Source organism: Amaranthus tricolor, chromosome 11 (assembly GCF_026212465.1).
Source record: "Amaranthus tricolor cultivar Red isolate AtriRed21 chromosome 11, ASM2621246v1, whole genome shotgun sequence".
Classification (NCBI taxonomy): Eukaryota; Viridiplantae; Streptophyta; class Magnoliopsida; order Caryophyllales; family Amaranthaceae; genus Amaranthus; species Amaranthus tricolor.
In genome coordinates, this window is record NC_080057.1 from 15,800,779 (window position 1) to 15,825,305 (window position 24,527).

The following is a 24,527-nucleotide window of genomic DNA, read 5'->3' on the forward strand; positions in this document are numbered from 1 at the left end:
ACATTGCCACAATTGATACATGGGCAATAAAAACCAACTCCCCCCGTCCTAACTTGATGTTCAACCGCAATACTACAAAATTCTAATACGCCATCAATAATTCTTACGGTTCAATACTTCCATACATCCAAGAACGATCTTTTGTCATCCTAAGTGTGATTAATAAAAAAATAAATACATAAATCAAAATGTTTATATACTTAACCCCAATAATAATGTGTATATTCTAATCAATAATAATATGCATATATTAATAAAAACATTCATTCAACTAAACCTAATTAACTCTAAAAATAATACATCACAAAATTAACCCTAATTAACAAACTTATAATAAAAATAGGTAGAATATAAATTTTCAAAATAACTATCAACTACTTTCAAAATAACAATTAAATAAATTTGATATCAATAATGCCCATTTACTACAAACAACACAAACATCATGAACTTGCAAGTAAACATCCATTAAAAAATAAACTAAATTTGATATCTTTAACACTAAATTACAAGTAAAAAAATAAAAATAATGAAGTTGCAAAATATACCTTAATGTAGTGGGTTTTGAAGCAATATAGGAAACCTACAATGAAAAACAAAAACAAAATTAGTAAACATCCATTAAAAAAACCTAAGCCCTAATATCGGATTTGAAGCTTGAAAAACTTGTAGGAAGCAATTATACCTTAAACTCGTGGGTTGGGAAGCAAGAACCACAAGCTTAATGTAGTGGGTTTAAGGGGGTTTTGGTCGAATGATTAAACAGTAGTAATTACTCCTAAATGCAAGCAAGAACCACAAGCAAGAAACACAAACAAGAACCACAAGCTAAGAATAATAGCAGCAAGAGGAGCGAAAATGAAGAGCAATTTCGTGGGTTTAAGGGGTTCTGGTCAAAGATGAAGATGAAGAAGGTGAGGAAGAAAATAGTAGCAGCAAGAAGAAAATGAAGAGCAATTTAGTGGGTTTAAGGGTTTGGAATAAAACAGTAGCAGCAAGAAGAAGGTGAGGAAGAACGTAGCAGCGGTTTTTTGAAGAAGAAGAATAGAACAGTATAGGTTTGTGAAAGGAACGTTATAAGACGGGTAATTTTAGAAATTAATATATTAGCTATATGCTGCGGGCAACAGAGAAACCGCAGCAAATAATCAAGTTCAAAAAAATATGAGGGAGTATTTGCTGCGGGCAAAGTAGAAACCGCAGCATATAATAGTAGTTTAATTTTTTTTGGCTTATTTGCTGCGGGCATATAGAAAACCGCAGCATTTAAGATAATTTTTTTTTGCCTTCTTCTAGTTTCTATTTAATACTGCGTATTTAAAAACCGCAGCAAATGCTTAACAGCAGATACGTTTTTTTCCACTAGTGAAAGAACATTATTAGCTGCTAAGTTTTTAGACTTAGCTTATGTCTTCTCATGTTGGAGCAGACGGTTTTAAATATCATCCGGCCATGTGCCTCATCAGGTTGTTCTAAAAGGAACAACACAAACAGCATTCCCTTTGGGAGGATGCATACAAGTAAACAATAAAAATCATTGAAAACAAACAGCAACTTTTATTGATGTGCCTTTATTTACAAAAATTTTACAAGTCTCAGAAGTACTACTTTTTCAAGTTATCTACGTTCCAAGTTCTGGCTAGTTGCTTGCCGTCTGCAGTTTCCAGGCGGTAGGTGCCGCGTCTTACTTCTTCATAGATCCGGTAGGGGCCTTACCAATTAAGAGTCAGCTTTCCCTGCTCATTGGCCCTATCGGTTGCCTCCATTTTCCGTAACACAAAGTCCCCTACTTTCAAGGTTCGTTTGTGTACTCTTTTGTTGTAGGCTCTTGTCATTCTCAGACGGTAAATCTCATGACCTAAGGCAACATTGCCCCTGCGTTCCGGGAGTGAGTCCAATGCTTACCACATGGCCTCCCAGATAGCCTCTTCGTCATACAGCATGACTCGAAGAGTCGGCTCATAGTACTCAATGGGTAAGACAGCTTCAGCACCATAAACCATGAGAAATAGGGTTTCACCAGTTGCCCCTTTTTCAGTTGTTCTGATGGCCCATAGGACATGCGGCAACTCAACCGCCCATAAACCGCCAACTCTTTCAACTTTCTTTTTAATGCCATTTGAGAGATCCCTTGGTCTCCCACCCAATTCTTGAGAGCAAACGTCTCAAACTGAGGCCATTATCAAAGACCATAGACATAGGTACCCCAAACTGGGTGATAACATTTTTCTAGATGAAGAAGATAACATCTTTTGTCTTGATGCCTTTGATCGCCTCTGCTTCTACCCATTTGGTGACGTAGTCAACAACAACTAGGATATACCTCCGTCCGCCTGTAGCAGGCATATACGGACCGATAATGTCCATGCCCCATTTGGCGAATGGTACTGGGGCTGTGAATGGCCGTCAGATCAGTGGCCGGACGGTGTATGGGTTTGCCAAATCTTTGACACTTATCACATTTCTTCACCATTTCCATGGCGTCTGCTTCAAGGGTAGGCCAAAAGTAACCTTGCCGCCTGGCCCTCTTTGCTAGAGTCCTGCCGCCTACGTGAGAGGCACTAAAAACCAAATGCAGGTCCTCTAAAACATCTTCCCCACTTTTTGGGGTAACGCACTTCAATAAAGGATGCAAATAACCCTTCTTGAAAAGTTCTGCATTATGGATTTCAAAATTAGCCGCACGTTTTTTCATTGCAACTATCTCTGGGTAAGTAACCGGCAAAGTACCATCTTTCAAGTAGGCCCGGATGCCATCCATCCAGGTTGAGCTTCGGTCCAGTACTCCAATGGGATCTTCTTCAATACTTCTTTTTTTCATAACTTTCCTAAAGACTGACCTAGGTGTATCATAGGAGGCGGATGATGCGAGCTTAGAGAGAGCATCCGCCTGATTGTTCTTTGACTTGGGCACTTGACTTAGATGAAATTCATCAAGTGTCCCAGCCTCTTCCTTGACCAGCTGCAAGTATTTGATCATGGCCCGATGGGTGGCCTCATAGTCACCATGGTATTGGCTTACAATCAATTGCAAATCAGGACAGGCGTCAATCTTTCTTGCCCTAACTGCCTTACATATGCAGATGCCGGCTAGTAGGGCTTCATATTCCGCCTCATTATTTGAGGCTCGGAACTTGAACCGTAGTGCATATTTGTACTTGTTCCCTTCAGGGGACTGACATATGACGCCTGCACCACAGTTGTCCATAGTAGAGCTCCCGTCCACATATACTTTCCAAACCTGATCAAGGTTCTCCGGCTCAGTCGGCCTTGTCATTTTGACAATGAAGTCGGCAAACGCCTGTCCTTTCACTGCCTTCCTTGGTTCAAAAGAGATTTCAAGGCTTTGAATTTCAATAGCCCATTTGATCATTCGGCCGGATGATTCTACGGTTGCCATTGGCCGCTTGATAGGTTGGTCTGTGTACACCACCACCGGATGTGCCATGAAGTAAGGTTTTAACTTCTTGACTACCATGAAAAGAGCAAGGCCAAACTTTTCAACCATGGGGTACCGTAGTTTAGCATTTCGCAGAATGGCTGATGAAATAGACTGAGAGCTGGGTGCCGTCTCTTTCAGCAAGGAGAACAGCACTAAGAGCAAGATCTGAGACGGCTAAGTACATGTAGAGCACCTCCTTTGGCAGAGGGCTAACAAGTCTTGGCAATGAATGCAAGTGTTCTTTCAATTTCTAAAAGACCGTCTCAGCATCCGCCCCCCATTCAGACATAGTCTTCTTTTTTATTGCTTGGAAGAAATAGAGGCACTTGTCACCTAACCGGCTAAGGAATCTCCCCAATGCCGCTAGACAACTTGTTAATTTTTGAACTTCTTTGACAGTGCAGGGTGACTTCATGTCTATAACCGCCTGTATTTTTTCTGGGTTGGCCACTATCCCCCTTTGATCAATCATAAATTCGAGAAACTTCCTAGACCCAACACCAAAGACACACTTCTTGGGATTGAGCATGACCTTGTGCTGCCTGAGTGTGGCGTATGTTACTCGGAGGTCAGTAAGGTGATCTGTTTGTAGCTTGGATTTGACTAAAATATCATTAATGTACGCCTCTACATTCCTCCCAATTTGATTGATGAAGATTTTATTAATCATTCGTTGGAAAGTAGTAGGCATATTTTTCAAACCAAACGGCATCACGGTGGAGCAGAATAACCCTTGATCAGTGACAAATGTCGTCTTCTCTTGATCTTTATTCCACAAGGGTATCTGATGAAAACCTGAATAGGCGTCCATGAAGTTCATCAAGGCATGGCCGGCTGTAGAGTTGACCAAACAGTCGATCTTTGGAAGAGGATAACGATCCTTTGGACATGCCTTGTTCAAATCTGTGTAATCAACACACATGCCCCAAGTATCATTCGGCTTCTTGATAAGCATAACTTCGGCGGCTGCCGCCTGACTTCTCTCCTCGCCATGGTTTCTTTTCTTTTGCCTAACCAGCTTCTTTTTGGGATCCATAACAAGTTTTTGAACAGCAAGATCGGGGCTAATGCCTGGCATCTCTTCCACTTCAAAGGCAAAGATGTCTTTGAATTCCTTTAACAAATTGTGCAAGTCTGCACCCAAGTTCACAAAAGCAGTCGTCCTAACCTTAACAGTTCGTTCTGGACGTGTGTCGTCCAGAGCAATATCATTGTGTTCACCAGCCGCCTGGGGACCGAGTTTATCTGACCGTTCCCCGGTCAGTGATTGTTGTTGCTTTTCTTTTTTGATGGCCACCAACTGGTCGGCCTTTTTTTTCTTGCCGGCTGCTGTTGGAACAGGCACAACATCATTGACTTCGTTAACGTCTATTGGTTCGTCACCTTGGCCGGATGCGGCCACCGTGGGCTTGACATCTGAGAGGTAGCACTCTCTAGCCGTCTTCTGATCTCCGCTTAGGGAGCCAACAGACCCATCATCCTTCTCAAATTTAAGGAGCATAAAGGATGGAATGATAACAGCCTTGGATTCATTCAGAGTAGGACGACCCAATATCAAATTATACGCAGTCAGCTCTTCAACGACCAAGAACCGGACTACCATGTGGCATCCTTCTCCATTCTCCCCTAGCCGGATGGGTAGGTCAATCCGGCCTACTGGATGCACAATTCCACCCCCAAAACCAACTAAGGGGTGAGATACCTTGTGCATGCTACCAGGCTTGTACTTCAACTTTGCCAAGCACTTATGACTGATGAGATCAAACGAACTACTAGTGTCAATGAGGATCCGGCCTATCTTTTGGTTGGCCATTTTGCATTCAATGACAATGGGGTCATCATGTGGTCGCCTAACCTTGCCCCTATCTTTTTTAGTGATGATGACATGCCGCCAGTTGACCTATAGCCAGTTCTTGGGATCCCGACCCTTGCGAGAGTGGTGGAGCTCCGCTTCTGTGTCGCATGGAGGCGGGATGCCCTGTACCATCCCAAATTGGCGTAGTACGCGCTCAGGGAGATGCACTTCGACCATGTCGAAGCAGATCAGAGGTACAGATGCTCTCCACGCCCCTGACAATATGCCCGAGTGCTGAGGCAATGCAGCGTATGCCTCAGCGGGGTAAGGGTCCCATAGAAACTAAACGTGAAAATTCGATTAATAAATTACTCAATTTGATACTTATAAAACAAGTTGTGGTGAAGTTGTTACCTGGTCAGCACGTAATAGATCGAGCTGATCGCGGTAGAACCCCACGCCCGATCCAGTGTGGGTCCTTGATCGTCTTTCAAAGGACCACCGCGATCCATATGGCACATGCGGGGGAGGAAGCAGTGGTGGCGCAAATGCACCACGACCCACACTCCTCATCGGTTGACCAATGAGAACATGCTCCCATGCCCAAAGCTAAGAATTACCATTATAAGTAAGTAAAAGAGGTACAACAATATTATTACCTGTAGAATAAGCATTATAACTTATTATTACCTGTAGAATAATCAGGGGACCAGCGATCTCCTTCACGTTCTTCTGTGAAGCTTCACAAAGTCTCCTGTACAGATACGCTAGGGCTGCCGAACCCCAGCTGTACCCGGAGATGACCTCCCATGGCGCATCAAGCAACGTCAAGTACAATAGTTGTACTCGGTTGCCAGTCTTGTCGGAGAACAGGACAGCACCAATCAGATAAAGGAGATACGCCCTAGCGTATCTCTCAACGGTGGCGTCATCAGCACCTTCAGGGAGTTGCGAGAAGTTTTGTGCAAGCCATGTTACACGCAGGCTACTCCCTTTGGTTACCTCAGCCGGAGGTCGCACTCCTAATACTCTATGGACTTTATCTTGCCAGCTTTCAAACTGGCGTGCATCGATGCACACGGCATGTCCCTCGATGGGAAGCCGTGTAAGAACAGCTACGTCAAGTAACGTGACGGTAGCCTCACCTATAGGTAGGTGGAAGGTATGAGTCTCCTGGCGCCACCGCTCGACTAAAGCCGTGAGCAGCGCCCGATCGACTCTCCCGTACGCGATCAGGTGGAAGTCATACGGCAAGAACATGAGAACAAGGTAAGTGAAATATGGACGGTTTGTTACAAGTGCATTTCATCTCGCTCATATCCACACTTTGTATTTTACCACCCTTGGCCGATCCTCTATTACCACGCCCAGTCTTAACTTGGAAAAGGCCTCGTCTGTAGTCAAATGCGATGATCTCATGGTAGTTTGCCTTCTCGGTGTTACGGGTGATAATTCTAGTGGCGTGTGAAGTGTACTTGTTTCCCCCAATTAACCACGCGTTTGCATTCTCGCGTCTTTTTACAAAATAATCATTAACACGATAGAAGGTAAACTCCACAAGAGTGGTTATCGGCAAGAAACGCACACCCTTCATCACGTTATTGAATACTTCGGCCAAGTTCGTATTAGTAACACCGTACCTATACCCTCCATCGTGACATATTGACCATTTAGACATATCACCAACTTCATCAATCCAAAAAAGTGCTTCACGATTAACAACACCAATGGCCTTCAATCCCTCGACGACTTTATTGGGTTGTCTTTGCTCTGCAGTCCTACCAAACATTTTCTTCAACTTGAACCGCCAGTGACATCCACTTCATTGCCACCAGAAGCCACTTGAACCGCTAACCACCACTGAAACCACCAACTACGACTCACCTTCGCCCTCTAGTCAACCATCCCAAAACTCACCACAACCAACACCATCTTCTCTAACAATGAAACCCCACCAATTAAAACAACCACAATGCATGCACCAAATCAAACCATCTAACCGAAAGCCTGTACCACCACCTAAAACCCTACCAATTCCACCTAATCAAAATCAGGCTCAGCAAATCAAAATTTTCATCGTCGTTCATCTGTGTCATCAGATTTGAGTTTGCAAGTGGGCGGTGGTGCATCTGGGTTTGTGGGAGTCGATTTTTCGAGTTAGGTGGTGGTGATTTCGAGTTAGGCGCTCAGGATGGTGGCGATTTCAAAGTTTGTGGGAGTGGGTTTTCGTGGGTATGGCAGCGGTTTAAAGAGTTTATTGGTGGTGCTGGTTTTGCTGCTTGCTAGTGGTGGTTTTGCAACTTGTCGGTGGTGGTTTCGCGGCTGGTGGTGGTGGTAATTGGCGATTGTCTGTTAATGTTGCACAAAGTACTGTTCATCGGTGGTTGGAAGTTTTGTTGGGAATGATATGGGTAGATGATAGGTTTAATTAAGGTTAATGATATTTTAAGGAGTTTTAATGAATGTCTTAATGGTTTTAGTAATGACATTTTCGTAAATAAGTGGACCTTTATTTTTACCAAAAATAGAATGAACAAAAATTGTTGAAAGTTTTTTGTTACATCCAAATTTAGCAAATGTTGAAAGTTTTATGTTACAGAGGGAGTATGAGATTTTTTTTTCTATATATGCAACAATCGAAATTTTTTTAGGAATAATGTACAAGAATAATCCCAAGTATTGGACATCTTCCAATATTAATCCCAACTATGGGATATTATAGTATAATCTAAACTTTAGGGCAATCCTTCTCCTATTACTCCCATTACCTTCTCTTTCCTAGTGTAACCGGTAAACTTCAAAACTTAATGAATTGCTTTGACATGTGAGTTGTGTGTGATCTAATGTTAGGGTTATGTAAGACAAAGGAGAGGAAAAGGGGGGAAGAAAGATGGAGCAGAAGAACAGAGCATACCACATTTTTGTATATCTGCCACACTTTCTTTTTATTCTTCTCAAAATCAAAAGCATATCACATTTGCATTCCAAGAGCAAAAAGACAATAACATTGATTTAGGGAGGAAGGTATGGTGATGGGAGAACAATAATTTAGGGAGCTATTGTGGTCCGTTGCAGGGTAGAAAGTTGGGTGGTTTAAAAATGACAGACTTGGATTCGAGGAGGAGATGTCGTGTTGCCAAGGCTCGATGGAGAAGCCGGAGGACAATCAGGACTTTAGAAGGAGTGTGATGATGATATTGATCGATGAGTGATGATGATGGAAGATATGAGGATGATGATGATGATAAAATTGGCGATGATAAGAAAGTGGGAGAATCACGAAGTTAGCAAAGAATAACAGCATTAATTTTTCTTTTTTCTTTATTTCTTTTTTTTTAATGGCTTAAGCATCCCTTTAATATGGAAATCAGGTAGTTGTTCAAGTTGGAGCAATATTGGAACGGTTACCCCAAAGTTTTGATTATATTGTGATATCCAAAAGTTGGAATTAATATTGAAAGATGTCCAATAGTTGAGATTATTCCTCTACATTTTTTCATTTTTTTTACAATGTTTTTTAAAAATAGAAACCACTCATAAATTTCAAACCTATAGTTGGAACCTCTAGTATTAATATTTTGTAAAAAGAAGAATAAAATCCCAAATATAAGAAAACTTATTAAAAAATGTTGTCTTGTTTGACAAATAGAGTTAAGAATTTAGTGTTGGAGTTTTAATTTTTTGTTTAGTGGGTTTGACTATTGGTTTCAAAAGCTTTATATAAATTTGTGTGTGGTAAACTCATAGCTAATGGCTAATGTTATAATTATTTGTTCATGTGAATTTACATTTATAGGCATTTGTCTCGTATTTTTCCCAAGGTTTATGCTCAGTTGTACATAATGGACAAAATTGTCAATTGACATTTATTACTTCAAAATTCCTGTGAAAAAGCTGCTCAACTAATCAAGATTTTTGGAAAAAGAGAGTTTTGGGGCAAAATCTCTAATTGAAAACTCCATTTACCAAATACCACCTTTAATGGTTTTGAATTAGCAACCCTCTGAGAGAGTGTTTGGTATGAAAATTTGTAATTTATGATACATAAACAAACAAGTGTTTCTAGGATGTTTTACCAAATAAAGTCTATTTCACAAACTAATTTTTAAAACAGACGCGTGGCCATACTATTTACCAAACTAAGGTTATGGGATAAAACGCTGATTCGGACAGCATTTAACCCCTAATTTTTTTTTTTACAAAAAAAAAGACCAAAGTGTAAAACGCTGCCTCAGTCAGCATTTTACATGTTTGACTTTGTTTTTTAATTTCCTAATTTCTGATTTTAAGAAATAAAAAAAAAATCAAGTACACTAAAACGCTGACTATTTGTTTTTTTTTTTTTCTGTAATTTCTGGTTTAAAAACAAAAAAGAAGAAAAAAATATTAAACGCATAAAATGCTGACTGAGGAGAAGAATATGTATTTTGTTAAAGAAAAAAAAAATTAATGTATTGTTGAGCACCAATTGTTTCCATTATATCATGAATTGATTTTGTTAAACACAAAACAATGGCAGCAATCAAAGCATATGTATTTTTTGTATATTGCAATGATGTGAATATGGACTTAAATACAAAGAGGAGAAGAAGATAGGAAAGCAACAATCGTATCCCAACCCAACCGCAATACTCGGATACGATATGATAATTATCACATAATGATATGTGGTTTTTTCTATACATGAAAAATTCGGAGATTTTGGGAATGAACAAGCAATCATCTGGCATGAGACTAACGTCCCTTATGCAGTCAACTGAGAGTACCAGGACCCTGTCCTTAAATTATCAGCCTTCTCAGGTTGATTTATTTCTTTTTAAATACTATTAGTTATCCCTTTTATTCTTTTGTCTGGAAATTGCTTTTGTTGAATGCTCCTTTTATGTACATAAAATTGCTGCCTGGGACAGCGGTTTATGTGTTTAATAATTTTCTTTTTTAAATCAGAAATTACAAAAAATAAAAAAAAAATCAAATACACTATAAACGTTGCCTCAAACAGTGTTTATGGTGTATAATTTTTTTTAATATTCTTTTTATAAAAAAATCAGAAATACCAAAAAAAAATCAAATACACTATAAACGTTGCCTCAGACAGTGTTTATAGTGTTTTTTTTAAATTAGAAATTACAAAAAATTTTAAAAAATCAAATACACTATAAACGCTGCCTTGGAAAACGTGTATAGTGTATAATTTAAATTTTTTTTAAATCAGAAATTACGAAATTTTAAAAAAAGTCAACAGACAGCGTTTTACACGTTGAATTTTTTTTTTTTTAAAAATCAGGGATAAAATCCAAATTATTTAAAAATAGTTTGTTAATTAAGCTTAGTTTGGTAAATTTTCCGTGTTTCTACTTGTAATAGTTTGGCATGAGCTACAAGTAACACATACCCTTTTCAAAGGGTAACTAAATCCCTCAAATTGTTATCCTTATCTAACTAGTGGAAAAATAATGTGTTTCTCTTCTCAATCATAAACTCCTCAAATTGTTTATATTCTATCAAGATATCAAATATATATAAAAAATAACGTGTATCATTACCCTTTTTTCCTACTTGGATTCAATCATTTAATTTCAAATCTAGAATTTCAATTACTGACATTAAAATCCAAATTATATGTTTGGTAGATACTAAGAATTCCAAATTATACATTTCAATTCATTATATTGTTTGGAGAGAATGACATTTCAATTTTTGGCAATTGATTTTTGATTAATTGAACTTTTGCCTCCAAGCATTTATCTCTTTTCATATAATGAAAAAAAAAAGAATTTAAAATTTTAATTAAAAATATTCTATCTTTATGGATGCATCCCGAATATAACTTCCATTGTTTTCCACATAAAATTCTGTTTCGATATGAAAACAATAGGACCTTCGGCAGGCCCTTTTCGATGGGAGAAGACTAATCTCGATCCAAGTGAAGACTAGGTCGAGGATTTTCTGCACAAAAAACACACGTAAACAAGACTCGGGGCTTGTGCCGAGGAAGGCCCCTCCGATGCTAAAGTCAGTTCAGTGTATTGAGAGAGAAAGCTATGCATGAGAATTAATTACTTGAGGCTTGTATTGAATGAATGATAAATGAGGCAATTGAAGGCTTTTATACCTTGCTCAATATAGGTGAACTGGGCCACAAAGTCAAATGGGCTTGCCATGCTGACGGGGCTTGATGGGCTTGCCATGCTGACGGGGCTTGACTGACTTGGCATACTTTGGAGAATTGAACCTTGCTTTTGGGCTTTTGTAATTAAAACATTTGGACTGGCCTAATTGAATAATTGAATTGGACCAAACAACTTGCTCCCCAAACCCGATTCGAAAGCATGACGGGTTGAGTTTTGACTTGCAAAATGGAGGGAAGTAAATGGTTTAATTAAAATTTGAATTTAGGTAGTTATTAAGGTATTAACTGCCATTTTGGGAGAATAATTAAGGAAGGTGGAAGGTTTAGTGGGTAGTTAATCAAGGGAGGTGTTTAATGGTTTGAATTTAAGTGGAGGTAGTTGGGTTTTTGGCGGTTCTGACTCCAGGAATTCCTGATTTCGGAAAGCTATTTAAACCGTCCATTCCACTCTCTCTCCTCACTTCTTGCTAACAGTTCCTCCCGTTTTTCGCTAACACTTGCAAACCAAATTTCCTTCTTTCCCTTATTCTTTGCATTTCTGAACCTGAAGCCGAAGTTCGTTGCTCCGAATCTGTAGATCGGCGAATTCCGTTTCTGATAATGGTAACTTTCTCCGAAACTTGTTCGGATTTCATTGTTTTCAATGCTTTCCCCTTTTTCTCGATTTCTCGATACTTCGCATAAAATGGCTCAAGACCGAGGAAAGAGACCAATGGTCACTGAATAGGAAGAGGAAATTCCTCAATTCGGCTCTCAGCGAAATCGGCCACTTGGGCAGATGCTGCCTTTAAGCAACCGAATCCCTTGCCCTATGAGGGAAACTAGGGCTTCTTCAGGAGAGGCCCCCATTGCTGCTATACCACTAGCTTCAGCGCCTTTCCGAGGCTCGAAAGAGGCTAGCACCTCTGGCAGTAGTTCAACAACTAGGCCTCGGCAGCTGCCATCTGGGGCCACATAGTGGTATAACCCACCCGAGAACTCTGGGCTGATGAATGCTGCTCCGTATGACTGGTGGCTCAAAGGAAGTGCCCTCCATTACTTTTCCGAGCAACTTGAAGCATTTTATGGCATAATGGAGGAGGATGGGTATTGGTGCCAAATGCCCACCGCTGAGTATAGGATTTACAAGCCCCCCTGGTTACATCGGAGTGTACACTAGGCAGCTGCAATTTGGGCTCCAGTTTCCTCTACACTCCTTCGTTGTAGAAGTGCTAAATGGGTACAACATCTCGTTGTGCCAATTAACCTCAGCCAGCATCCGAAGAGTAATGACATTCCTTTGGGTGTCCCTGTTCTACGAATTTGAGCCAAGCATCCACGTGTTCCGAAAATTACACAAGCCGATGCCGAACCAGCAATCTAATGAACATCACGGTGCTGGGTGGTGGCGAATTGAAACCCAAAGAGGGTATCTGACCACCTGGCTGAATGACACATTAGATAAGGACTGGCAAGGCCAGTGGATCTGGATTCGGCCCCTGCTGAGGAGGATCACCCGAACTATTATGGGGGGCCGAGGTATCTGAGTATGCCAGATCCTCGGATGAATGCAATTGGACCGGATGAGTTCTCTTCCGAAGAAAAGGAGCTGTTGACTCTTTTTGGCAAAAAGAGGAATCCGGAGGGCACTGGCCGAATGGCCCAAGTGCCAGAGACTTGGTTGTCCCTGCTACCATTACATCTTTAAAGAGAAGATCCTCGCTGCTGTCGGCCTCAATCGAAAGTACCAGAATGGTAAGGAGTTCGGCTGGGGCCGAAGGCTTTAACCCTTTACTTTGGTTTTTCAGTGCTGAACGAAGGGAACTGCGGCTTTGACTATAACAAGCTCGGCATCAACGCTGCTAGGTGCGTGACGAGGAACGCCCTTGCCATAACTGATCCTTCGGCACGGGCCCCTTCTCTGCGCTCGTCAACGCTCGAGATAGTCAAACCTGCCGAATATTCAAGGCAGAAATCTTGGTTTTTTAAGAGGGGCCCATTTTATTTATTGGGCCCCGAGGAACAAGCAGCCGCTGCTGCTGCCATTGTAAGGGCTGGAAACTTTGCTGGAGTTTCCGAGCAAAGTGCTCAGTGCAGAAGACGAGCAGCTGCTGAAGACTTCGGTGAATCTTAATCTTTCTCCTCTTTTCTTTTTCTCCTTACCTTGCTCCTTTTACTTAGCTTTTTCTTTGAATATTTTCAAAATTTTTCTAAGTATTAAGCTTCGTTTGGAGTTCTTTTTTTTTTTTTATGCTGATATTGCTCTTTGCTCCCCTGTCTCTTCTGCTGCAGTCTGACGAAGAAGAAGAGGACAGAGGAGAGTCAGCTAACAAACCATCCTTTTCAGACGAGTCTTCCGCCGAGGAAATTGCTGGATAGAGAAGAAGAAGAGCTGTCATAAATCCGAGGCAGTTTCCAACTGTCGAGCCCCCTGCAAAGAGATCTCGGCTGAACGAGGGCCAAGCCGAGGCTAAAGAGAAGACTCCTCCTCCTCCCGAAATTCGGGGTGAGGAAGTTCAGCAGAGGACTCCCTCCATCCCAAGGTCCTCTCTATCTCATCGACATGTTGCTGAGCCTTTTGCTGATGAGGTTCGAAAGGAGGCTGATGCACTGATCGTGCAGTCCGAGGATGATGACGTTCCGATACTTGGTGGGAGGATTGAAGACTTTAAGGAGGCCGAAGATAGAGTAGAAGAGCCGAAGAATTTTGAAGTACCTTCGACTTCAGCTGAAACTTCTTTCCGGACCTTCCAGTCTTCGGATATGTGGTTTAAGTCTCCCCTTTTAACGAATGTTCCGGATGCTATTAGGAACACCATGCTCTCTCACCAAACCTCGGCTATGGAGTTTTTCGGTGATCTGTCTGGCCTTTCAGAACTGGAAAAGGCGAAGGTCTGGTCCCTTCGCGCCGCTGCTTAGGTGTCTGAGCCCTTTGTTAGGGTACCGGACCCTTTTTTCGAGAATCAGAAGCTGCTAATGCAGGTAGCTTGCTCAACCTGATTCAGCTGATGCTGAAGCATAAGGATTTGGGCAGTTGTCTTCAGAGTCATGCGGATCAACTTGCGCTTAACTACTAATTCTACCGCATCTGCTTTTGCCTTTCTTTTGCTTCAGCTTGCCATGAATTGTAAACTTATTTTTGTTTACTTTTAAGTATTTGTACTAGGTTGGGCAGCTGTGTTTTCCACTTGTGGGCGGCTACCGATTTAGGATATTTCTTTGTACTTTGACTTGAAATCCTCAGTTTCTCAGTTTAAATATGATGCTTTGATTTTGCTCTTCATTTTTCATTTCCTTGCATTCCTTACTTAGATTTTCTTTGAATTTTCTTCATAATTTTTCTAAGTGTTGATCTTCGGCTTGGAAATTTTTCTTGGCTGAGAACTTCTTGTACCAAAAATCGGAAGTTGTAATTTTCAGGCTTCTGAAGTACTTGCTTCGATTTTTTTTAGCTTAGCCGAGCATACTTGATTTGCCGTGAGTGCACTGCTTTTTTTTCATTTCCTTGCCTTGCTCTTTTTACTTAGCTTTTTCTTTGAACTTATTCAAAAATTTTCTAAGTACTAAGCTTCGGGTTAGAACTGTCTAGCTGAGTATCGGAAGTTGTAATTTTCAGGCTTCTGAAGTACTTGCTTCGATTTTTTTCAGCTTAGCCGAGCATACTTGATTTGCCGCGAGTGCACTGCTTTGCTTTCATTTCCTTGCCTTGCTCTTTTTACTTAGCTTTTTCTTTGAACTTATTCAAAAATTTTCTAAGTACTTAGCTTCGGGTTACAACTGTCTAGCTGAGTGCCGCTTGCCCCCCCCCCCCCCCCCCCCCCCAAAGAAATCTGAAGATGTGATCTCCAGGTTTTTGAGGTGTTTGCTTTGATTTTTTTTGCTCAGCTGAGGCTTTTGCCTTGGAAAATTTTGTAATAATTCAGATTCTGAAGTTTCCGCTCATTTTTCTTCTCTTCTACTTTATTTTTGAAGGATCTCATTTCGTTGTTCTGAAGTCTTGGACTTCGAGAACAATATTCTCCTGATCCATATAATACATCCGAGGGAACGACTATCTGAAAGACAATGGCAAGGAACTGATTCATCCGAAGTACAATGTTTCATTAGGCAATACTTCGGGGCTGTAAACCGCTGTTCCCGAAACTGATTCATCCAAAGTACAAGGCCTCATTAGGCAATACTTCGGAGGTGCAATCATTGTTCCTATTTTTTAGGCAATGTTTCAAATTTGTCTATGGCCTCTTTGCCCGGAGGAACTGATTTTTCCGAAGTACAATGCCTCTTTAGGCAATACTTCAGAGTGAAATCATTTATCCTCGTCCCGGCAGGTCTTTAGGGCTTGCCCAAGTACAATGCTTCATTAGGCAATACTTCGGACAGTACCGCAAGAAAACCTTGAAATTTCTAAAAAATCATTGAAGACAAAAAAATAGAAACTTGCTGAATTTGAATAAATGATGGCTCAAAGGCCTTTCATTAATCAGAAAGATGTACTTACATAGATTGTTCTTCCCCAAAGGGATTTACACATGATATTTCTTAAGTACATCGACATTCTAGTGGTTTTTCGGCTCAGTTCCATCCAACTGGCGAAGTTGGTATGTTCCTGGCTGAAGCTCATCATATATTTCATAGGGTCCCTCCCAAGTGGCTGAGAGTTTCCCATGAATGCGGCCTTAGCTTTTTGCACAGCAGCAACATTCCGAAGAACAAGATCCCCAATTTTGAGAAGTCTTGCGTGGACTCTTCGGTTGTAAAATTTGTTGATTCTTTGCTTATATCCAGCCATTCTATCTCGAGCCGAATCTCTGACCTTGTCTAAAAATTCAAGCGACTCTTTCATGAGTTGTTCATTTTCTTCGGCTAAGAAGAGAATTACTCGCAGACTTTTCGAACCAATTTCCACTAGAAGAACAGCTTCAGATCCATACACCAATTCAAAAGGTGAATGTCTCGTTGCCTCTTTTTCTGTCGTCCGAAGTGACCAGAGGATTCCTGGAAGTTCCTCTTTCCACAAGGACTTTTGGTCTTCAACTCTCTTATTGAGAGCGTTAAGGATCTAATTATTCGCAGCTTCGGCTTGACCGTTACTCTGCGGATAGCATACTGGAAAATATGCCAATTTGATGCCGAACTAATCAGTGTACCGCCTTAGTGGCAAATTATCAAATTGCCTCCCATGATCGAAGACAAAGACCTTCGGAATTCCGAAGCAAGTGATAATGTTCTGCTAGATAAATTTCCTGACACTGCTCTGTGATGTTCGAGGCTGCTTCGACCTTGATCCATTTGCTGAAATAGTTTATGCCGACTATCATCCATCTTTTTTGATATGGAGCATCAGGAAATGGCCCCAAGATATCCATCCCCCATTGAGCAAATGGAAGCGGGTTCAAAATTGGCTGAAGATCTCGGGATAGCTGATGGATGACTGGTGCGAATTTTTGACATTTCTCGCATTTTCTAACCAGCTCCTTAGCATTCAGGATCATAGTGGGCTAATAATACCCAACCCTTAATGCCTTATGGGCTAAGGCTCTTCCCCCAATGTGATTTCCACAGATGCCGAGGTGGATCTCCCAAAGGATGTAGTCAGCATCTGTTGGACCCACGCATTTCAGTAGTGGGGTTGAGAAGGATTTTTTCAGTGGCTCTCCTTTGAAGATGATGAACCGTGAACTGATTCTCTTCAGCTTGAAGGCCTAGTTTCTGTCTTCGGAAACCTCTCCCCGAAGTTTGTAAGTTAGGATGGGCTCCATCCAGCTTGGCTCATGTGTGATGCAGCATATCTCGGGTGCTTCGTCCACACTTCTTTCTCGGCGCACTTCCACATATACATATCGGTTCAGCTCAGTTAGAGTTGAACTTGCAAGTTTGGAGAGTGCGTCGGCTTGTGCATTCTGACCCCTTGGGATCAGCTCGATTTCAAAAGTTCCCAGCTTCGCAATGACTATTTTGATCTCTGCAAGGTAAGCTGTCATTGAGGGCTCTTTGTCCTCATATTCATCTCGGATCTGATTTCCGACGAGCTAAAAGTTTGTCTTTAAACAGACATGTTCGAATTCCAAAGATATGCACAATTCTAAGCCAGCGATTGCTGCTTCTTATTCGGCTTCATTATTTGAAGCTTTAAATGAGAATTTCAGTGCATATTCAAAGGACTTGCCTTCGAGCGAGGTTATGACTACCCCTGCCCCCGAACCATTTACGGTGGAGGATCCATTCGTGAAAACAGTCCAGACTTTCTTTTCCTCGTCAAGTGTCTCTTGATAAGAACTCTCAGCCAGGAAGTCCACTAAGGCTTGAGCCTTGATGGTCGCTCTCGGCTGGTAGCTGATGCTAAATTTAGTGAGCTCGAAGGCCCACTTTCCTAGCCTACCATATTTTTCAACTTTGCTGAGGACTTTTTCCAGCGGCTGATCAGTTAAGACCACTATTTAATGGCAATCGAAATAGGGCCTCAGCTTCCGAGCGGCTACCACTACTGCATATGCAACTCTTTCAAGTAGTAGCGAGTCTCGGCATTCGTCAAAGTGTGGCTGACGAAGAAGATCGACTACTGAATTTTTTCTTCTTCCCTTAGCAAAATTGCGCTTATAGTGGCTGGGCCAACTGCCACATATAAGTATAGAGTTTCTCCTTCAGCTGGGCGTGCCAGTGTTAGGAGTTGAGCCAGATGCTCACGGTGTTGCTTAAAGGCTTCTTTTTGCTCGTCTTCCCAGATCAGCTCTTTAGATTTTGGGAGTTTCAGCGCTTTGAAGAAGGGTAACCCTTTGTTCGAGGCTCTAGAGATGATCCTGGACAGGGCAACCATTCTCCCAGTGAGACGCTGAACGTCCCTCTTTGTTTTCGGCTCGGGAAGATCAAGAGTTGCTTGCACTTTGGCGGGGCTGGCATCAATACCCCTTTTGCTGACCATAAAGCCGAGGAACTTGCCTGACTTCACACTGACTTCACACTTCTTCAGATTCAGCTTCATTTGATGCTTTCTAAGGGTGGCAAAGGTTTCGGCCAGGTCCGTGACATGGTCTTGGTCCTCTTTGCTTTTGACGATAGAATCGTTAACATAGACTTCCATGTTAGGGCGAAGACCTGATCAACCAGCCTTTGATATGTTGCCACCGTATGTTTCAATCCGAAGGGCATCATTTTATAATTATACACCCCGGCGCTTGTAACGAAGGCTGTTTTTGCTCTGTCGTCGGGATGCATGAAGATCTGATGATACCCCGAGAATGCGTCCATGAAGCTAAGCAGGACATGCCCACTTATCGAGTCGTCTAGCTGATCGATCCTCGGCAAGGGATAAAAGTCCTTCGGACAGGCCCTATTTAGGTCCGTGAAGTCAACACACATTCTCCAGGTGCCATTTGCCTTCTGAACCATCACCACGTTGGCCAACCATTCTGGATACTAGCAAGGTTCAATGAAACCCGCATCTAGAAGTTTTTTTTACCTCAACTGCGATGTCTTGGTTCTTATTTGCGGAGTAATTTCGCTTCTTTTTCTTAACTGGTCGACATGTAGAGTCGACATTAAGCTTGTGAGAGATGAGGTTCGGGTCAATCCCGAATATGTCTGCTGCCGAGAAAGCGAACACATCTTTGTTGTCCCGAAGGATTTGGATATGTTCAATGCGGACGCTCGGATCAAGCCCGAGTCCGATGCTGACACATTTTTCAGTATTCCCTTCGGCCGACTCAATTGACTCAGTCTGTTGGTCCAGTTCCATCGATTTGGCACTAGACTCTTCGTGATCTAGCCTATTATCAATATCACCAAGCTTCCCAGACTTCTGCTGGTGTTCAGAGTCTTTCGGCTCAGATAAGGAACCAGCTTTTTCTTGCCCCAAAGATTTTTCTTTTGTTGGGGTGCCTTGGGCCGAAGCACTTAAGCCTTTAGGCTTTTTCGTGCATAGATCCTTCTCTCTTTCTTCCTCATCATCCCGGTCGTCTTGGTGACTTTTGGATGGTTTGAGGTGATTGCATCTTCGAGCCTCCTTTTGGCTGCCCTGAATTCTTTCAGAGCGCCCCTCATACGAGACATATATCATCATTTGATGGTACGTCGAGACGACTCCTTGAATTTTGTGAATGATGGGTCTCCCCATAATCACGTTGTACACAGATGGAACGTCCACGACCAAGAACTCGCACTACTAGAAAACAATCGATTTCCGACGGAAACGTTCCGGTGAACACAAAAATCCGTCGGAAATTTCCCATGAATTCAAATATTCCGTCGGAATTTTGCGATGGAATTAAAAATTCGTCGGATAATAAGTAATTTCCGACGGATTTTAATTCCATCGCCAAGTTCTAACGGATTTTTTCCGTCGGAATTCTAAATTTTCGACGGACTTTAATTCTGTCAAAATTTGCATCAAATTTCCATCGAAACTATTAAAAAATAAATAAATAAAATCTAAACCCTACATTTGACTCTAGCCGCCACTCCCTTATTTCCCCTTCTCTCTTCTTCTCTTCCTTTTCTCTCTCCTTTCCTCTCCTTTTCTCTCAGACTTCTCACCCCTCTCCTCTCTATTTCTCTTTTAGTCTTCTCCACCCTTTCTCTCTCCTTTTCTCAGTCTCTTTCTCTCCTTTTCTCAGTCTCTTTTTCTCCTTTCCTCTTCTCTTCTCGCCCTTTCACTCCCCTCTTTGATCTCTTCTCCCCTTTCACTTTCGTCTTTGATCTCCTAGCCACCAGGCCGCATCACCATCAACGAACACCCACATCACCATCTTAGCCAAATTCGAGTTTTTCATTTCAAAAACCCTCAACTAAAGGTTTTTCATGTCAAATTCGACCATGAAAACTCTAGATCTAGAGTTTTCATGGTCGAATTTGACCTTTAAAACCCAAATTCGACGTTTTTCCTGCAGAATGTAAGGTATGTCCTCTTTTTCTTTCTTTTAATTTGGTTTGGATTCTTTTTTTCTTATTTATATGGTGGTGTGTGATTGAATTGCGGTGGTGGTGGGTAGTTTTGGGTCGATCTAGGGTTAGGGTTTGGTGGTAGTGGGTCGTTGGTCTTTGTGGGTTTAGGGTTTCGTTAGTAGGTTGTGGGTTAGGGATTTCAGTTAGTGGGTTGTGGGTTGTAGTGGTGGATCTGGGTCGTTGTGGGTTGTAATGGTTTCGGCGGTGGTGGGTTAAAGTGGTTGTGGGTTGTAGTGGATCTGGGTTGTTGTGGGTATTGCGGTTGTGGGCTGATGGTGTTCTGAGGTGGTGATACGCCGTGCTCGTGGTGACGCGGCGTGTTTTTTTAAATTTCTATAAATCAGTTTCTGACAGATTTTCCGTCGAAAATTTCCGGCAGATTTGTGTTCGTCAGAAAATTCCGACGGACTTTTTTGGTGCTGGAATTCCTCTTCCGACGAAACAATTCCGATGGAAATTTCGTCGAAAAGGTCGTTTTTCCTACAAAAAGGGTTTGCGACAACAGGTTTTGTTGGAAACGGGTTTTCCGACGGAATTCAGGGTGTTTCCGACGGAATTTTTTCGTCGAAAATGGCCTGTTTTCTAGTAGTGTCGGCCATGATGTTTCGGGCTGCTCGGCCTTTGTCGATGGTGACAGGAAGAGAAATCTTCCCATCAGGATATGATAGCGAACCATTAAATACAGATACCGGGAAGGGTACTGGAGTCGGGTGCTTGGCCTCCAACTTCAGCTGGTTGAATGCTCCCCGAAAAAGGATATTCGCACCACTACCACTGTCGACGAGAGTTCGCCAGACGTTGTGGTTAGCAATGTTCGTGACAATTATCAGCGGGTCATCATGAGGGTACACCACCCCCCGTCAATCTTCGGCTATAAACACGATGTTCGGCACCGGAGACTGGGGTGCTGGGATGTCTGCATGGTTCACTTGATGGGTCAAGCCCCTCAAGTGGCATTTTAACGCATTTCAAGAATAGGTTTCCCGGGAAATGACGAGGATATCAGGATTTTCTTGGCCTTGCGACTTGTCCTTTTTCCGGGGGAAATCCAGATCTTGCCGAGGATCTTTCTCGGCTCTTTTCTCTTCGCGGCGATCCGCGAGATATTTTTTCAAGTAGCCCTTTCGGACAAGATCCTCGATCTGATCTTTCAGCTGGAGGCAGTCCTCGGTACGATGTCTAGGAGATTCATGGAATTCGCATCATCGGTCCTTGCCTTTCTGTTGGTGCCACGATGGGAGTGGCCTAGGCTTCTTGTACCTCCCCTCGTCCTTAGTAATGCTGTAAATTTTAGCATGTGGAAGGGCGAGTGGAGTGTACAATTCATATCTCCACGTATAGAGGGTCTTTTCTTTCTTTGGCTCAAGAGTCGAGGACGGTTCTGAGGCTTTTGCCTTCCCTTTCCTCTGGCCCTGGCCTTCGGACAGTTGTCCTTTTACCTCCCAGCCCCAGATTGGGACTCGGATTTTGTCTTGTTCCATTCTTCGGCCCAGATATATTTATCCGAGGCATCTAGAGTTTCCTCCAAGGTCTGCGGTGGATGCATGACCATGAAGTCAAGGAACTTGCCAGCTTGCAGGCCATTCTGCAATGCGAAAACAGCTAGCCCTTAGTCCAGACTTGTGATTCTGGACGACTCGTTGCAGAAACGAGTCAGATCATCTCAGAGACTCGTCCTCCCCTTGCTGCAGACCCATCAGTTCTGCAGTAGTTTTCTCTCGGCGGTTTTCCGTAGAAAACTTGCTCTTGAACTTGTTGGAAAGTTCTTTCCAACCGGTAAAAGAGCCTTCCTTCACCCCCTTGGTTATCCAAGCTTGAGCAACCCCCTTGAGAGTGGTTGGGAAGTACTTGCACCAGCTGGCCTCGGACTTGGGATTAAGGTACATGTGCCCCTTGTAAGAGGCAATGTGGTCCTTTGGGTCCGAAGTACCATCGTAAGTAATGTGTGCCGGGATTTTCGCCGTCGGCACATGCTCTTCCAATATCTAGCTTCGGAAGGGTGAACTACTACAAACCATAATGGCCTTCTCTTTGTGTCTAGCCGAAGGGACCTCGCTTCTCCCTCTCATAGAGGTGGAAGTGGTTTTTGTCCTCGGCTGAGACGGTTCGGGATAGGGCTCGGTTCCCTTTGGGTAGGTCAGGCGACTATGCACACTCGCCTCCCTTGAGCCTAGACGTTCGTGAACGTTTAGGCGTGTAGGTTTTTGCCACGCAGAGGTGGTGTTGCTACTTTTGTAGCTCCTAGAGTCTCGGATTTTGGAATCTTCAAAGAAATGGGGGTTCTTTTTCCTTTCCCGCTCGATCCTCCAGGTGTCCTCCTCCCATTTGTCACCAAGTTCCTTGAAGGATAGAGCTTGTCCACCCTCCTCTTGGCCAGTCATCCTTCTCAGGTTTCTTAGCTGAAGAGGTGAGTGATCTTGGGGTGTTGATGGAAAGTTGCCTCCTTGGGCCTTCATGAGTTCCATGAAGACCGCGACGGCTCTCGCCACTTCCTCCGTAGAGGGCCCCGTTTAAGGAGTTGATCTCGGTTGAGACAGAGAATGTAAGCTTGGAGGGGGATTTTTTGCGTTTGATTGACTCGACCGAGACGAACTTATCGGCTGGCGAGTATAATGAGATGGTGACCTCTCCAGTAACCTCTCTGGTGATACACTTTCAGGGGGACAGAGAGCTTTTGAAGAGGACGAAGAAGGTTCCGGTGATGTAGAATTGGTGGATTCCTTCCCACCGTAGTTGGACCTTTCCTCAAAGAGGAAGGATCATTTTTGTTAGTACTCTTGGTACCTTTACCACTCTTAGTCATATTTTTGCTAAGATTGGTCGATTTTAGCTTGTTTTTTATTGTCTTCCCCACAGACGGCGCCAAATTGTTTCGGTATGAAAACAATAGGACCTTCGGCAGGCCCTTTTCGATGGGAGAAGACTGATCTCGGTCTAAGTGAAGACTAGGTTGAGGATTTCCTGCAAAGCAAGCACACGTAAACTAGCCTCGAGGATTGTGCCGAGGAAGGCCCCTCTGATGCTAAAGTCAGTTTAGTGTATTGAGAGAGAAAGCTATGCAAGAGAATTAATTGTTTGAGGCTTGTATTGAATGAATGATAAATATGGCAATTGAAGGCTTTTATACCTTGCTCAAAATAGGTGAACTAGGCCACAAAGTCAGATGGGCTTGCCATGTTGACTGGGCTTGACTGACTTGGCATGCTTTGGAGAGTTGAACCTTACTTTTGGGCTTTTGTAATTAAAACAATTGGATTGGCCCAATTAAATAATTGAATTGGACTCAAAAATTTTTTATTAACTTTCACTTACACAAGTTAAATTTCACCAAAGCAACTTTTTGAAAATGGCAAATCTAAGATTGATTGTGGTTATATCTGAAATTTGTGACGAAAGTACTTAACCACCAACGCTGAGATTGAAAGGTTGAATGGAAAAAACTTGTAGCGATGGAGGCGACCATAGTAAAGGAGGAGTCGATATGGCGGCAGCAATCAATAGTGAGGCGCCGCAACGATCGATGGTGAGGTAGCAGCTGCAATAGTTGTTGAGGCGTCGATGACGATGGATCAGAGGTGGTGCTACCATAGTAGTGGTGACGATAGTTAAAGAATTAGAACAGCATCGTTTACGAGCAAGGGCAAAGTATGTTAGAAAGATTTGAAATGACGTATATTCCCTGCCCACGGTCATATTTGTGCTTATTTTAGCTCTGCGGAGCTATTTTTATTACTAATATGCATTTCTTACTCTTTTTGTAGAGTTGGTATTATTTTGCAGGAATCTACAGATTTATAATAATTCCCGAACTTATTGAGCCATTACAAAGATATTGGAGTTTGATCGTATTTTATGACCGTATACTTAAAGCCCATGAACGAGTCAAACAAATTTAGTTCGGTGATCAAGGGCTCGATATGTGAAAAGGTCCAAGATTTTACAAGTTTTTATTACGAACCAATCAAGGAAAGAAATTGGGCCAAAAGCTTGAAGGGGTCTGAGCTTGCAAGTCCAAGATATATTAAGAAGAAGGAAATTACAAACCAAGTAAAAAGGCCAAATATTATATCTGTTGGGCGTGGAATTAACGGGCCCGATCGGATGGCCCAATTCCCGATCAATTACCATGCGTGATACTGCTGCCTCATTTGTTGGAGTTTTTATTATTATTGGACTTTGTTATAAAACTATAAAAATCCCATTAGTATAGACGTAGTACGAGGCTTTAGGGGTAGGGGTTA

General features: G+C 42.4%; 2 protein-coding genes across 2 annotated transcripts; both read right to left on the reverse strand.

Annotated features, from left to right (window-relative positions):
• Positions 1 to 549: 549 nt before the first annotated feature.
• LOC130826545 (uncharacterized) lies at positions 550 to 5,255 on the reverse strand. The gene is made up of 6 exons (XM_057692127.1): positions 3,702 to 5,255; positions 2,324 to 3,607; positions 2,213 to 2,282; positions 1,939 to 2,149; positions 1,717 to 1,875; positions 550 to 583 (listed from the first exon to the last, which is right to left on the reverse strand). Exons 1-6 carry the CDS (start codon positions 5,253 to 5,255, stop codon positions 550 to 552), a joined length of 3,312 nt encoding a protein of 1,103 aa, XP_057548110.1.
• On the reverse strand, positions 5,189 to 7,026 carry LOC130826546 (serine/threonine-protein phosphatase 7 long form homolog). Its single transcript, XM_057692128.1, has 4 exons — positions 6,925 to 7,026; positions 5,928 to 6,326; positions 5,652 to 5,846; positions 5,189 to 5,579 (listed from the first exon to the last, which is right to left on the reverse strand). Exons 1-4 carry the CDS (start codon positions 7,024 to 7,026, stop codon positions 5,343 to 5,345), a joined length of 933 nt encoding a protein of 310 aa, XP_057548111.1. The 3' UTR covers positions 5,189 to 5,342.
• Between the last annotated feature and the right edge of the window lie 17,501 nt (positions 7,027 to 24,527).